The 13,768-nt window shown below is 46.9% G+C and overlaps 1 protein-coding gene across 1 annotated transcript; it reads right to left on the bottom strand.

The window, feature by feature from the left end:
- Window positions 1–10,548: 10,548 nt before the first annotated feature.
- LOC120047356 (vacuolar ATPase assembly integral membrane protein vma21-like) lies at window positions 10,549–13,557 on the bottom strand. Its single transcript, XM_038992879.1, has 3 exons — window positions 13,401–13,557; window positions 11,433–11,542; window positions 10,549–10,942 (listed from the first exon to the last, which is right to left on the bottom strand). The coding sequence occupies exons 1-3, from the start codon at window positions 13,460–13,462 to the stop codon at window positions 10,803–10,805; spliced, it is 312 nt and encodes a 103-aa protein (XP_038848807.1). The 5' UTR covers window positions 13,463–13,557; the 3' UTR covers window positions 10,549–10,802.
- Between the last annotated feature and the right edge of the window lie 211 nt (window positions 13,558–13,768).

The following is a 13,768-nucleotide window of genomic DNA, read 5'->3' as shown; positions in this document are numbered from 1 at the left end:
CGGCAGCACCGGGTCCGTAAACCACCACCGTTAGGTGTAGCCTGGCCATGGAGCTGGAGCGGTCGGGTCACAGCAACGACAAAACAAGACTCAGCCAATCTCTGGCCTGCGCTTTAAGAACCTCGGGCGATGGCCTAACACGGTGCAGCATCACGCCACGTAACGCTTCGATAGCCAATAGAGAAACGATAACGGAGACATGTGATCCATTCAACAAGTATTAATACTGACTGACCGTAACCTGACCTTCAGACAGACAGAAAAACAGACACGACTACACTAGACAGACAAGCCAAGATATATTCTCCAAGCAACGACTCAAAACATCCATCTCACTAGAAGAATCTTACAACTAACTTCAGACAGACACTGTCTAAGTCCTCTACTGTAACTGAAGAACTATAGCCAATCTTGAAACAGTCTTTAAACTATGTCAATCATAAAATACACCCAGATCAAACCAAGAGAAGTTATTGTATTCCAGTGAACAGATGTTTCATGTCAGTAACTACTCTCTTTCTGCAGAACCATTCTAGAATCTAGTCTGGAATTCTAGAATTCTCAGAGAACTCCAGAACACCTCAGACAGAATATTTTCTTTTCCTCATGAATCTCAACACATCATCATCATCATCCAAATGGTTAATAAAGAAAATCAAAGATATTGTGATGCATTTTACCTTCAGCTGTGGTGGTACACAAAATGTGTACAAAGAAGGGTTAAATTAAATGAATGTTTATTTTATCATCGAACCAGAAGGCTCTTGGCTTGTGAACACGATGCGTTGGTAAAATGCTAATCATTCCCGCGACACTAGCCACTACCCTGCACCGTAGCAGAGCCCAGCGCAGCCCAGCAGTCATATGGTCTTATATAAACTATTACCATACAATGCTGCCCTTTATCAGAGCCCCAACAAGACTTTGTGTCATTCTGATAAAACGTCCTGGTTTCTGCCTACCCCCAGCAGAACATACAGTAGAAAGAATCTGAGTGGACACAAAAGGCCTGAGTCCCATGCCACATTATTTATTGTGCTTGCAGAGGAGGGGCAGAGGAAACACTGACCGAGAGAGCAGCGGAAAAAGAAGGGCGAGCAGTGGGCAAAATGAGATGTTTGCAGAATCATTCAAGAAACTATAAATCTGAAACGTTTCCAAAAGTGGACAGTCAATGTCTTTGTGTTATATACTGGGTGTTTATTTAGGGAATAGATGGTTCTGATTGGCTTGTTCCCCTGATCTATCCATTGGATGGTTCTGATTGGCTTGTTCTCCTGATCTATCCATTAGATGGGTCTGATTGGCTTGTTCTCCTGATCTATCCATTAGATGGGTCTGATTGGCTTGTTCCCCTGATCTATCCATTGGATGGTTCTGATTGGCTTGTTCTCCTGATCTATCCATTAGATGGGTCTGATTGGCTTGTTCCCCTGATCTATCCATTGGATGGTTCTGATTGGCTTGTTCTCCTGATCTATCCATTAGATGGGTCTGATTGGCTTGTTCCCCTGATCTATCCATTAGATGGTTCTGATTGGCTTGTTCCCCTGATCTATCCATTAGATGGTTCTGATTGGCTTGTTCCCCTGATCTATCCATTAGATGGTTCTGATTGGCTGGTTCCCCTGATCTATCCATTAGATGGGTCTGATTGGCTTGTTCCCCTGATCTATCCATTAGATGGGTCTGATTGGCTGGTTCCCCTGATCTATCCATTAGATGGTTCTGATTGGCTTGTTCCCCTGATCTATCCATTAGATGGTTCTGATTGGCTTGTTCCCCTGATCTATCCATTAGATGGTTCTGATTGGCTAGATCCCTCCATTCATAGCTCAAATCTCTAAATGTTATTTCTGTTCGTCTGTCTGTCTATTTTTCGCTAAGAACAACATTCACACCTCTTACCCAATCAGGTGTTAGAATGGAATGACCAAGTGACTGCTGTGGTCTCATGTCAGACAGAGGTTGAAACCAACTCTGCTGAGCCCCAAGCCCTGAGGACACAAGCCCTGAGGACACAAGCCCTGAGGACACAAGCCCTGAGGACACAAGCCCCAAGCCCTGAGGACACAAGCCCTGAGGACACAAGCCCTGAGGACACAAGCCCTAAGCCCTGAGGACACAAGCCCTGAGGACACAAGCCCTGAGGACACAAGCCCTGAGGACACAAGCCCTAAGCCCTGAGGACACAAGCCCTGAGGACACAAGCCCTGAGGACACAAGCCCTGAGGACACAAGCCCTGAGGACACAAGCCCTAAGCCCTGAGGACACAAGCCCTGAGGACACAAGCCCTGAGGACACAAGCCCTGAGGACACATGTCATCACCTGGGGGAACAACCACAGAAAGGCTGTATTTGCGTATCCTTATTTGACCAGGTCAGTTTCCTTATTTGACCAGGTCAGTTTCCTTATTTGACCAGGTCAGTTTCCTTATTTGACCAGGTCAGTTTCCTTATTTGACCAGGTCAGTTTCCTTATTTGACCAGGTCAGTTTCCTTATTTGACCAGGTCAGTATCCTTATTTGACCAGGTCAGTTTCCTTATTTGACCAGGTCAGTATCCTTATTTGACCAGGTCAGTTTCCTTATTTGACCAGGTCAGTATCCTTATTTGACCAGGTCAGTTTCCTTATTTGACCAGGTCAGTTTCCTTATTTGACCACGTCAGTTTCCTTATTTGACCAGGTCAGTTTCCTTATTTGACCAGGTCAGTTTCCTTATTTGACCAGGTCAGTATCCTTATTTGACCAGGTCAGTTTCCTTATTTTACCAGGTCAGTATCCTTATTTGACCAGGTCAGTTTCCTTATTTGACCAGGTCAGTATCCTTATTTGACCAGGTCAGTTTCCTTATTTGACCAGGTCAGTTTCCTTATTTGACCAGGTCAGTATCCTTATTTGACCAGGTCAGTTTCCTTATTTGACCAGGTCAGTTTCCTTATTTGACCAGGTCAGTTTCCTTATTTGACCAGGTCAGTTTCCTTATTTGACCAGGTCAGTTTCCTTATTTGACCAGGTCAGTTTCCTTATTTGACCAGGTCAGTTTCCTTATTTTACCAGGTCAGTTTCCTTATTTGACCAGGTCAGTTTCCTTATTTTACCAGGTCAGTTTCCTTATTTTACCAGGTCAGTTGATTGAGAGCACATTCTCATCTACAGCAACGACCTGGGGACTAGTTACAGGGGAGAGGAGGGGGTGAATTTTTAGAATAGTGTACCATTTTAGACCCAGAGATAAATCTTCAACATGACAGATGCAGAGACAGACAGATAAGGCTATACGGACACTCCTGACCTGCAAACCAAAATGTACTTTCAGAATTGGTTAAACTTAGGTTAGGGTTAAGGGTTTGATTATTAAGGTTAGTGATAAGGGCAGTGCTAGACTTGGACTGAAATAGGTTCCGGTACTCATTTTGTGTGCCGGTACTGTTTATACAGTATTTTAGGTACAGGAGCTCCACAATACTGTTGAGCTAATATTGTATAAGAGGATTAGGAGCTCAAGCAGTTGAACATTTGAGGTGCCGGTACTCAGCTCCGCTGATCTCCTGCCCAAGTCGAGCACTAATTAAGAGTTTGTTTTCATTTTTTGGGGTTAGTCGTTTTACAGGAGTGTCTTTCCATCTCTGAGAAACAGTGCATTGGGAAAGTATTCAGACCCCTTCCCTTTTTCCACATTTTGTTACGTCACAACCTTATTCTAAAATTGATTAAATACATTTTTTCCCTCATCAATCTTCACACAATACCCCATAATGACATCACAATACCCCATAATGACATCACAATACCCCATAATGACAAAGCGTAAACAGATTTTTAAAAACATTTTTGCAAATGTATTAACATTAAAAAAAGGAAATATCTTATTTAATTATTCAGACCCTTTGCTATGAGACTCGAAATTGAGTTCAGGTGCATCCTGTATCCATTGATCATCCTTGAGATGTTTCTACAACTTGATTGGAGTCCACCTGTGGTAAATTCAACTGATTGGACAGGATTTTAAAAGGCACACACCTGTCTATATAAGGTCCCACAATTGACAGTACATGTCAGAGCAAAAACCAAGCCATGAGGTCAAAGGAATTGTCCGTAGAGCTTTGAGACAGGATTGTGTCGAGGCACAGATCAGGGGAAGGGCACCAACACATTTCTGCAGCATTGAAGGTCCCCAAGGACACAGTGGCCTCCATCATTCTTAAATGGATGAAGTTTGGAACCACCAAGACTCTTCCTAGAGCTGGCTGCCCGGCCAAACTGAGCAATCGGGGGAGAAGGGCCTTGGTCAGGGAGGTGACCAATAACCCGATGGTCACTCTGACAGAGCTCTGGAGTTCCTCTGTGGAGAAGGGAGAACCTTCCAGAAGGACAACCATCTCTGCAGAACTCCACCAATCAGGCCTTTATGGTAGAGTGGCCAGACGGAAGCCACTCGCAGTAAAAGGCAGATGACAGTCGGCTTAGAGTTCAGCAAAAGACACCTAAAGGACTCTGACTGTGAGAAACTGTATTTTCTTTTTATTGGCCAGTCTGAGATATGGCTTGTTCTTTGCAACTCTGCCTAGAAGGCTAGCATCTCGGAGTCGCCTCTTCACTGTTGACGTTGAGACTGGTGTTTTGCGGGTACTATTTAATGAAGCTGCCAGTTGAGGACTTGTGAGGCGCCTGTTTCTCAAACTAGACACTCTAATGTACTTGTCCTCTTGCTCAGTTGTGCACCAGGGCCTCCCACTCCTCTTTCTATTCTGGTTAGAGCCAATTTGCGCTGTTCTATGAAGGGAGTAGTACACAGCGTTGTACGAGATCTTCAGTTTCTTGTCAATTTCTCGTATGGAATAGCCTTCATTTCTCAGAACAAGAATAGACTGCCGAGTTTCAGAAGAAAGTTATTTGTTTCTGGCCATTTTGAGCCTGTAATCGAAGCCACAAATGCTGATGCTCCAGATACTCAACAAGTATAGCTAACACAACGTGCCATTGGAAGACAGGAGTGATGGTTGCTGATAATGGGCCTCTGTACACCTATGTAGATATTCCATTTTTAAAAAATCAGCTGTTTCCAGCTACAATTGTCATTTACAAAATTAACAATGTCTACACTGTATTTCTGATCAATTTGATGTTACTTAAATGGACAGAAAATGTGACCCCAAACTTTTGAATGGTAGTGTATATATATATATATATATATATATATATATATATATATATATATATATATATATATATATAAATCCTCTAATTCTACCACCCTTCCCCTAATTGGAGTAAAATAACAGACAACAATACTTAGGCTTCTACTTAAACATACTTTATACATTTTACAGACACAATCTATTTTACAATAATTCTTTTTTTATTCATTTTTAGTCCCACCCTTCAGCTGCCCTTAACCCCTCCCATCCATCTCTAATTGACATATTTTTCAACTGTGCTGTAATGTTTCACAAGTTCTGAACCTTTATATTCTCATAGTTTCTACAGATTGTAAATTAAAGATGCATATTTTTACTAAATATTATTTTATTAAATCGATTGACTATGGCTTTTCAAGTCACCCCAAGTCACATGCAGGTTTAGCTGCAGGTAAATATTGCAATTCTTCAGCCATTCCTGAACCTGCGACCAAAAACAAGCTACATATGGACAGTACCAAAACAAGTGATCTAATGATTCTGTCTCTTTGCAGCAAAATCTGCAGAGCTGGAAATGTTGTATCCCCCATATATACTGTATATAACATTCTATTGGTAGCAAGAATTTTGTATAATAATTTGAATAGAAAAACGATGTTGTGAATCCGGCGTTGTTTTGCGTGTCAATTCTTAAACAATGTGCCATGGAATCGGCACATCGAAAATCTCCTCCCAACTATTTTGCAACCTGTTTGGCACAGCTGTCATTTTTTTGGTCCTTAAATTAAGCTGGTATACTTTTTTATTTATCACCATTTTCTTTAACTCCTTTTATTCTTTAATTCAGGGCCATCAGACAAGTTCCCTACCTTCTCCCTCTTCCACTTGCCTCCTCTATTTTTGCGGTAATGCTGCAATCAGTTAGTTGTGATTTGGGGTAGAGCAGATATTTCCTTATATTTTTGTTAGCCGCATGTGTGACGTAACTCCACCAGTCCTATTTATGATATTATTAACATTGATTATACCATTACTATATCATTTTTTCACAAAATGATGTTTTTTTTTAATCAATTTGTATATTTGAGTTTAACCATAATATATTTTTTAAAACATTGTTCTGCCTTTTCAGGTGGATTAATCTGAAATGTCAACCAGCTTTCTGTTGCTTGTTTAAAAAAAAAAAGCAATATTCTGGAGATGTTTTCATTTTCAAATAACCGAAAGTGAGAAATTGTAATCTGTATAAAAGGGGAAAAGGCCATTCTTGAACCATTTTTACTAATCTTCTGGAAAAACAGTTTGGATTTAAGTACAACTTTTGTATGACTGAGAGGTTTAATTATTTAATATTTAATTTATTTCAGCCCTCTGAATGAACATTGAACCAACCCATTATATAAATAGACACATTTAATTTTGTCTGGCTTGCCATTCCAAATAAAGTGGAATATATTTTTCACATATAATAAACTAAAGTTGTTCGGTGTAGGCAGGGCCATACGTAAATAGGAAAATTATAGAATTAATCAGGGTGTATTTTCCTTTACTTTATATATATATCATTTTTTATTTAACTAGGCAAGTCAGTTAAGAACAAATTCTTATTTACAATGCCGGCCTTGTTCAGGGGCAGAACGACAGATTTTTAACTTGTCAGCTCAGGGATTCGATCCAGCAAACTTTCTGCTACTGGCCCAACGCTCTAACCACTATGCTACCTGCCGCACCATATAAATGTATTGTTTTTCAGTTTCTCGGTCTCAGCTTTGATGCACCTGTACTGACCTCGCCTTCTAGATGGTAGCGGGGTGAACAGGCCGTGGCTTGGGTGGTTGTTGTCCTTGATGATCTTCTTGGCCTTCCTGTGACATCGGATGCTCCTTCATATGCTTAAAGTACTTGGCTTCCTCTTTCAAAATATCCGTTAGGTGAATCATGGATGACGAACGTCACAGCATTGTTGCCTTAGTTGTTTGTGTAATGTACATCTTTTCCTTTATGATCGGGACCTCTTAGTGGTAATTGTGAAAACTGCACTGTGATTTTAATTTTGTAAAAAAATTGGGATTTAAAAAAAATAAACATTAACAATCGTTTAAATATTTAAAATGTTCACACCCTTAATTGGAACTATTTATAAATTAGTATAATTTGTGATGCATGTTATGGATGAGAAGTCCAGCAGGTGGCGTAAGACACTACAGTGAAAACACTTAAACTCTTTGAGGATGAGAGTTGTTCTGTATGACTGTCTCTGTCAGTAGAGCGTGGTGCTTGCTGTGTCTCTGTCAGTAGAGCGTGGTGCTTGCTGTGTCTCTGTCAGTAGAGCGTGGTGCTTGCTGTGTCTCTGTCAGTAGAGCGTGGTGCTTGCTGTGTCTCTGTCAGTAGAGCGTGGTGCTTGCTGTGTCTCTGTCAGTAGAGCGTGGTGCTTGCTGTGTCTCTGTCAGTAGAGCGTGGTGCTTGCTGTGTCTCTGTCAGTAGAGCGTGGTGCTTGCTGTGTCTCTGTCAGTAGAGCGTGGTGCTTGCTGTGTCTCTGTCAGTAGAGCGTGGTGCTTGCTGTGTCTCTGTCAGTAGAGCGTGGTGCTTGCTGTGTCTCTGTCAGTAGAGCGTGGTGCTTGCTGTGTCTCTGTCAGTAGAGCGTGGTGCTTGCTGTGTCTCTGTCAGTAGAGCGTGGTGCTTGCTGTGTCTCTGTCAGTAGAGCGTGGTGCTTGCTGTGTCTCTGTCAGTAGAGCGTGGTGCTTGCTGTGTCTCTGTCAGTAGAGCGTGGTGCTTGCTGTGTCTCTGTCAGTAGAGCGTGGTGCTTGCTGTGTCTCTGTCAGTAGAGCGTGGTGCTTGCTGTGTCTGTCAGTAGAGCGTGGTGCTTGCTGTCTCTGTCAGTAGAGCGTGGTGCTTGCTGTGTCTCTGTCAGTAGAGCGTGGTGCTTGCTGTGTCTCTGTCAGTAGAGCGTGGTGCTTGCTGTGTCTCTGTCAGTAGAGCGTGGTGCTTGCTGTGTCTCTGTCAGTAGAGCGTGGTGCTTGCTGTGTCAGTCAGTAGTCACTAAAATGTTTCTACAGTTGATCAAAGTATGGGGTCAGGGATCATTTGATTTTATTTAATGTTTCATCACAACAACCACTGTGGACTTGAAATGCTGCTCTCGAGGACCCTGACGATTATACTACAGTTCTGGAGACATCAAATCACAACCAAAAATAAACGTCTTACAGACACACAGAAACACACAGCGTTGTTAAATGAATCCAGTCCACTCAACAAGGACGGATCGAACCACAACAGCAGTGACATGATGTTGGTCACACAGAAAACAAAATGGCACCTTATTCTCTGTATAATCCACTACTTTTGGTCAAACAGCATTACGGGGCCCTGGTCAAACAGCATTACGGGGCCCTGGTCAAACAGCCTTACGGGGCCCTGGTCAAACAGCCTTACGGGGCCCTGGTCAAACAGCATTACGGGGCCCTGGTCAAACAGCCTTACGGGGCCCTGGTCAAACAGCCTTACGGGGCCCTGGTCAAACAGCCTTACGGGGCCCTGGTCAAACAGCCTTACGGGGCCCTGGTCAAACAGCCTTACGGGGCCCTGGTCAAACAGCCTTACGGGGCCCTGGTCAAACAGCCTTACGGGGCCCTGGTCAAACAGCCTTACGGGGCCCTGGTCAAACAGCCTTACGGGGCCCTGGTCAAACAGCCTTACGGGGCCCTGGTCAAACAGCCTTACGGGGCCCTGGTCAAACAGCCTTACGGGGCCCTGGTCAAACAGCCTTACGGGGCCCTGGTCACACAGCCTTACGGGGCCCTGGTCAAACAGCATTACGGGGCCCTGGTCAAACAGCCTTACGGGGCCCTGGTCAAACAGCCTTACGGGGCCCTGGTCAAACAGCCTTACGGGGCCCTGGTCAAACAGCCTTACGGGGCCCTGGTCAAACAGCCTCACGGGGCCCTGGTCAAACAGCCTTACGGGGCCCTGGTCAAACAGCCTTACGGGGCCCTGGTCAAACAGCCTTACGGGGCCCTGGTCAAACAGCATTACGGGGCCCTGGTCAAACAGCCTTACGGGGCCCTGGTCAAACAGCCTTACGGGGCCCTGGTCAAACAGCATTACGGGGCCCTGGTCAAACAGCCTTACGGGGCCCTGGTCAAACAGCATTACGGGGCCCTGGTCAAACAGCCTTACGGGGCCCTGGTCACACAGCCTTACGGGGCCCTGGTCAAACAGCATTACGGGGCCCTGGTCAAACAGCCTTACGGGGCCCTGGTCAAACAGCCTTACGGGGCCCTGGTCAAACAGCCTTACGGGGCCCTGGTCAAACAGCCTTACGGGGCCCTGGTCAAACAGCCTTACGGGGCCCTGGTCAAACAGCCTTACGGGGCCCTGGTCAAACAGCCTTACGGGGCCCTGGTCAAACAGCCTTACGGGGCCCTGGTCAAACAGCCTTACGGGGCCCTGGTCAAACAGCCTTACGGGGCCCTGGTCAAACAGCCTTACGGGGCCCTGGTCAAACAGCCTTACGGGGCCCTGGTCAAACAGCCTTACGGGGCCCTGGTCAAACAGCCTTACGGGGCCCTGGTCAAACAGCTGTACATTTCTACATGCACGCTCCAGTAGTGAACTGGCATTTCACAGCCGTCTCTGGTCAGGGCCCATTTTATGACACACCCTCTTAACGGGCTGTAACACATGACAGGGACCGTGTTCAGTCTGTTACAAAATACACGGAGCTAGCAGAAGCTCACATAAACACCCAATACATTATTCTCTCCCAACACCAGCAGATGGACTCGGTATGAACCCCTCCATGGCTGGCAGGCTGTGAGATGTTGGGCTGGGGTGGGGGCTGGAGAGAAGCCAGGCTGAGGTGGGGGGGGTGGGGCCTGGAGAGAAGCCAGGTTGGGGTTGGGGGGGGGTGGGGCCTGGAGAAAAGCCAGGCTGAGGTGGGGGGGGGTGGGGCCTGGAGAGAAGCCAGGTTGGGGGGGGGGGGGGGGGGGGGGGGGGGGGGCCTGGAGAGAAGCCAGGTTGGGGTGGGGCCTGGAGAGAAGCCAGGTTGGGGTGGGGGGGGTGGGGCCTGGAGAGAAGCCAGGTTGGGGTGGGGGGGGGTGGGGCCTGGAGAGAAGCCAGGTTGGGGTGGGGGGGGGTGGGGCCTGGAGAGAAGCCAGGTTGGGGTGGGGGGGCCTGGAGAGAAGCCAGGTTGGGGTGGGGGGGGGTGGGGCCTGGAGAGAAGCCAGGTTGGGGTGGGGGGGGGTGGGGCCTGGAGAGAAGCCAGGTTGGGGTGGGGGCTGGAGAGAAGCCAGGTTGGGGTGGGGGGGTGGGGCCTGGAGAGAAGCCAGGTTGGGATGGGGGGGGGTGGGGGCTGGAGAGAAGCCAGGTTGGGGTGGGGGGGGTGGGGCCTGGAGAGAAGCCAGGTTGGGGTGGGGGGGGTGGGGCCTGGAGAGAAGCCAGGTTGGGGTGGGGGGGGGGGTGGGGGCTGGAGAGAAGCCAGGCTGAGGTGGGGGCTGGAGAGAAGCCAGGCTGAGGTGGGCCTGGAGAGAAGCCAGGTTGGGGTGGGGGGGGGGTGGGGGCTGGAGAGAAGCCAGGCTGGGGTGGCAGCTGGAAGTGGCTGGGCCTCCATCCCTTGGTCCATGCTTTCTCTGGGCCAGCAGCAGGGCCAGGTTAGGGTTAGTCGTGTTTTCCCTTGTCCTTGGTGGAGCCCTCGTTCCAGGCCACGTAGACGAACAGAGCCAGAACCACATGTACGGCCAGCACAGCTACGATGGCAGCATAGAAATAACTGTCTGAGTTAGACATCTGTAGGGAACCTGGAGAGAGGAGAGAGAGGAAGGAGAGGGGAGAGAGGTGAGGAGGAGAGAGAGAGGTGGGGAGGAAGGAGAGGGGAGGAGGAGAGAGAGAGGTAGGGAGGGAGAGCAGGAGAGAGAGGAAGGAGAGGGGAGAGAGGTGAGGAGGAGAGAGAGAGGTGGGGAGGAAGGAGAGGGGAGGAGGAGAGAGAGAGGTAGGGAGGGAGAGCAGGAGAGAGAGGAAGGAGAGGGGAGAGAGGTGAGGAGGAGAGAGAGAGGTGGGGAGGAAGAGAGGAAGACAGGTGACGAGGGAAGAGAGGTGAGGAGGAGAGAGAGAGGTGGGGAGGAAGAGAGGAAGACAGGTGACGAGGGAAGAGAGGTGAGGAGGAGAGAGAGAGGTGGGGAGGAAGAGAGGAAGACAGGTGACGAGGGAAGAAGAAAAGTCAATTCAAATAAATTGTTTTGAATATTGATTGGGATATTTAGGCCTCTCAGACAAGAAATAATGATTTACCTTCAAAGATGTATGCCTTTGATGCGAAGTACAGTCCTATGGGCAGGGTGACCATCAGGATGGTGAAGAAGAGAAGAGTTTTCAGAGCAGACACCAGGGAACTGTCATTCCTGCAGGAGACACAATATACATCCTCCATCATCTCATGTCTTGGTGGAGGCTCTGGGTGAGTACATTATGTGAACTGCATGTGTTTGATATTATTGAATGCATAGACTTACTGTTTAGCTATGGGACGCTAATACAGATAGAGCGAGCTAAAATACCCTAGACCAGTGGTGCTGCCCTCTAGTGGGGAAACTCAGAATGATCCACCAACACTGTAGACCAGTGGTGCTGCCCTCTAGTGGGGAAACTCAGAATGATCCACCAACACTGTAGACCAGTGGTGCTGCCCTCTAGTGGAGAAACTCAGAATGATCCACCAACACTGTAGACCAGTGGTGCTGCCCTCTAGTGGAGAAACTCAGAATGATCCACCAACACTGTAGACCAGTGGTGCTGCCCTCTAGTGGGGAAACTCAGAATGATCCACCAACACTGTAGACCAGTGGTGCTGCCCTCTAGTGGAGAAACTCAGAATGATCCCCCAACACTGTCGACCAGTGGTGCTGCCCTCTAGTGGAGAAACTCAGAATGATCCACCAACACTGTAGACCAGTGGTGCTGCCCTCTAGTGGAGAAGCTCAGAATGATCCACCAACACTGTAGACCAGTGGTGCTGCCCTCTAGTGGGGAAACTCAGAATGATCCACCAACACTGTAGACCAGTGGTGCTGCCCTCTAGTGGAGAAACTCCACTCGAAAAGGGTCCGGTATCCCGTCATCTTGTCTCCTGTTCTCCTCTGGGAAGTAGTGGCAAAACTTTCCATACAGCTTGACAAGATGCTGTTAAAAAAAAAAATGTCTTCCAGTGTGTCGCCGTGTGCCCCCTCCCTTGCATTGACACATTGAGCAAATTCAGATCATCAAAAATATCCCCCAGGTAGGCAACCTTCGCGAACATTCCTCACAATCGAAATGTTCGGCCAGAAGTTACTTGTTTTTTCCCGAAAGAAACGCAGCAATCTCCGCTCGAAGCTCATAAAAGCGAGTGAAAACTTTACCCCTGGAAAGCCAGCGGACCTCTGCATGATAAAACACCCGCTGGTGCTAATGCTTTCATTAGCTCGTTGCATAGGACGCACAGCGGTCTATCCTCCCCCTGTCTGTCTTCTATATATGGAAAACCATATTCGATGAAGTCGGAGTCATATTTTCTCTTCTTGACAGGGGACCGGGTTTGTGTGCCTTGTCGTTGACATTGGAAGCAGCAGTGGATAAAGAGGGAGCTGCACATTTTAAAAACGTGTCCATGACTTTACTCTGACAGCTAGCCTACATGAGTTAAATGACAGCTAACTATCCACGTGTGCAATGCCTGCAGAACGCGTCTGGATAGTTAGCTGTCAATCAAGCTAACTGAAAATCTGTATTATCTGATTGGACGTGTCGCATTTAAAACAAAACAATGTGTCAGAATGACATTTTTATTGGATGTGTCTAGAAATCTGTCATTTCATTGGATCAGTTTTTGCGTGTGGTGCGAGAACATTATTGTATTGGTCAGTGAGTGTGTGCAGCCCGAAACCCCTCCGAGACCGAACACCACTACCGACCCGCTACACGTGTAAAGACAGCAGCAATAAGCGGTGCGGCGGCATCCTTTCAAAATAAAAGTTTCGATGCAGCGGTTACCTTTCAAAATAATGTATTTTTTAAATGTGTCTTATATATATATTGTAGCGATATATATTTTCTTACACAAGTTCCGCGACCCCTTAAAATCGTCACGCGACCTCCCAGTTGAGAATTACTGCCTTAGACATCAAAGATGCTGGCTATCTAATGAATGGGCTAACGTTAACTAACTAGCTACTGTTAGTAACGTTAGCTAATACGACGACTGAATAATTAACAATCTCTTACCCTCTGAAATCCGGGGCACCTGCATACGTGGTGCTAAGTGATGTTTTGGCATATCCTTCCATTTCTCTGAGAAATACAGCAAATAAAAACCGCAAAATCGATATGAAATAGACAGAGGGTGAGCTGTGGTCGCTATGGATATTTTTCAACACTTCCGCATTTGATCACGGGACAAGCACATGACTTCTTTCCCGTCTTTGACACGAGAACTGGCTCAGTGCGTCATCTACTGGGTTGGAAGGAAATGGCACTTGATTCACCTGTGTGTGTGTGTGTGTTGTGTGTTGTGTGTTGTGTTGTGTTGTGTGTGTGTGTGTGTGTTGTGTGTTGTGTGTGTGTGTTGTGTGTGTGTGTGTTGTGTTGTGTGT

This window comes from Salvelinus namaycush, chromosome 5, assembly GCF_016432855.1.
Source record: "Salvelinus namaycush isolate Seneca chromosome 5, SaNama_1.0, whole genome shotgun sequence".
Lineage (NCBI taxonomy): Eukaryota > Metazoa > Chordata > Actinopteri > Salmoniformes > Salmonidae > Salvelinus > Salvelinus namaycush.
This window is presented reverse-complemented; position numbering and strand designations above follow the sequence as displayed.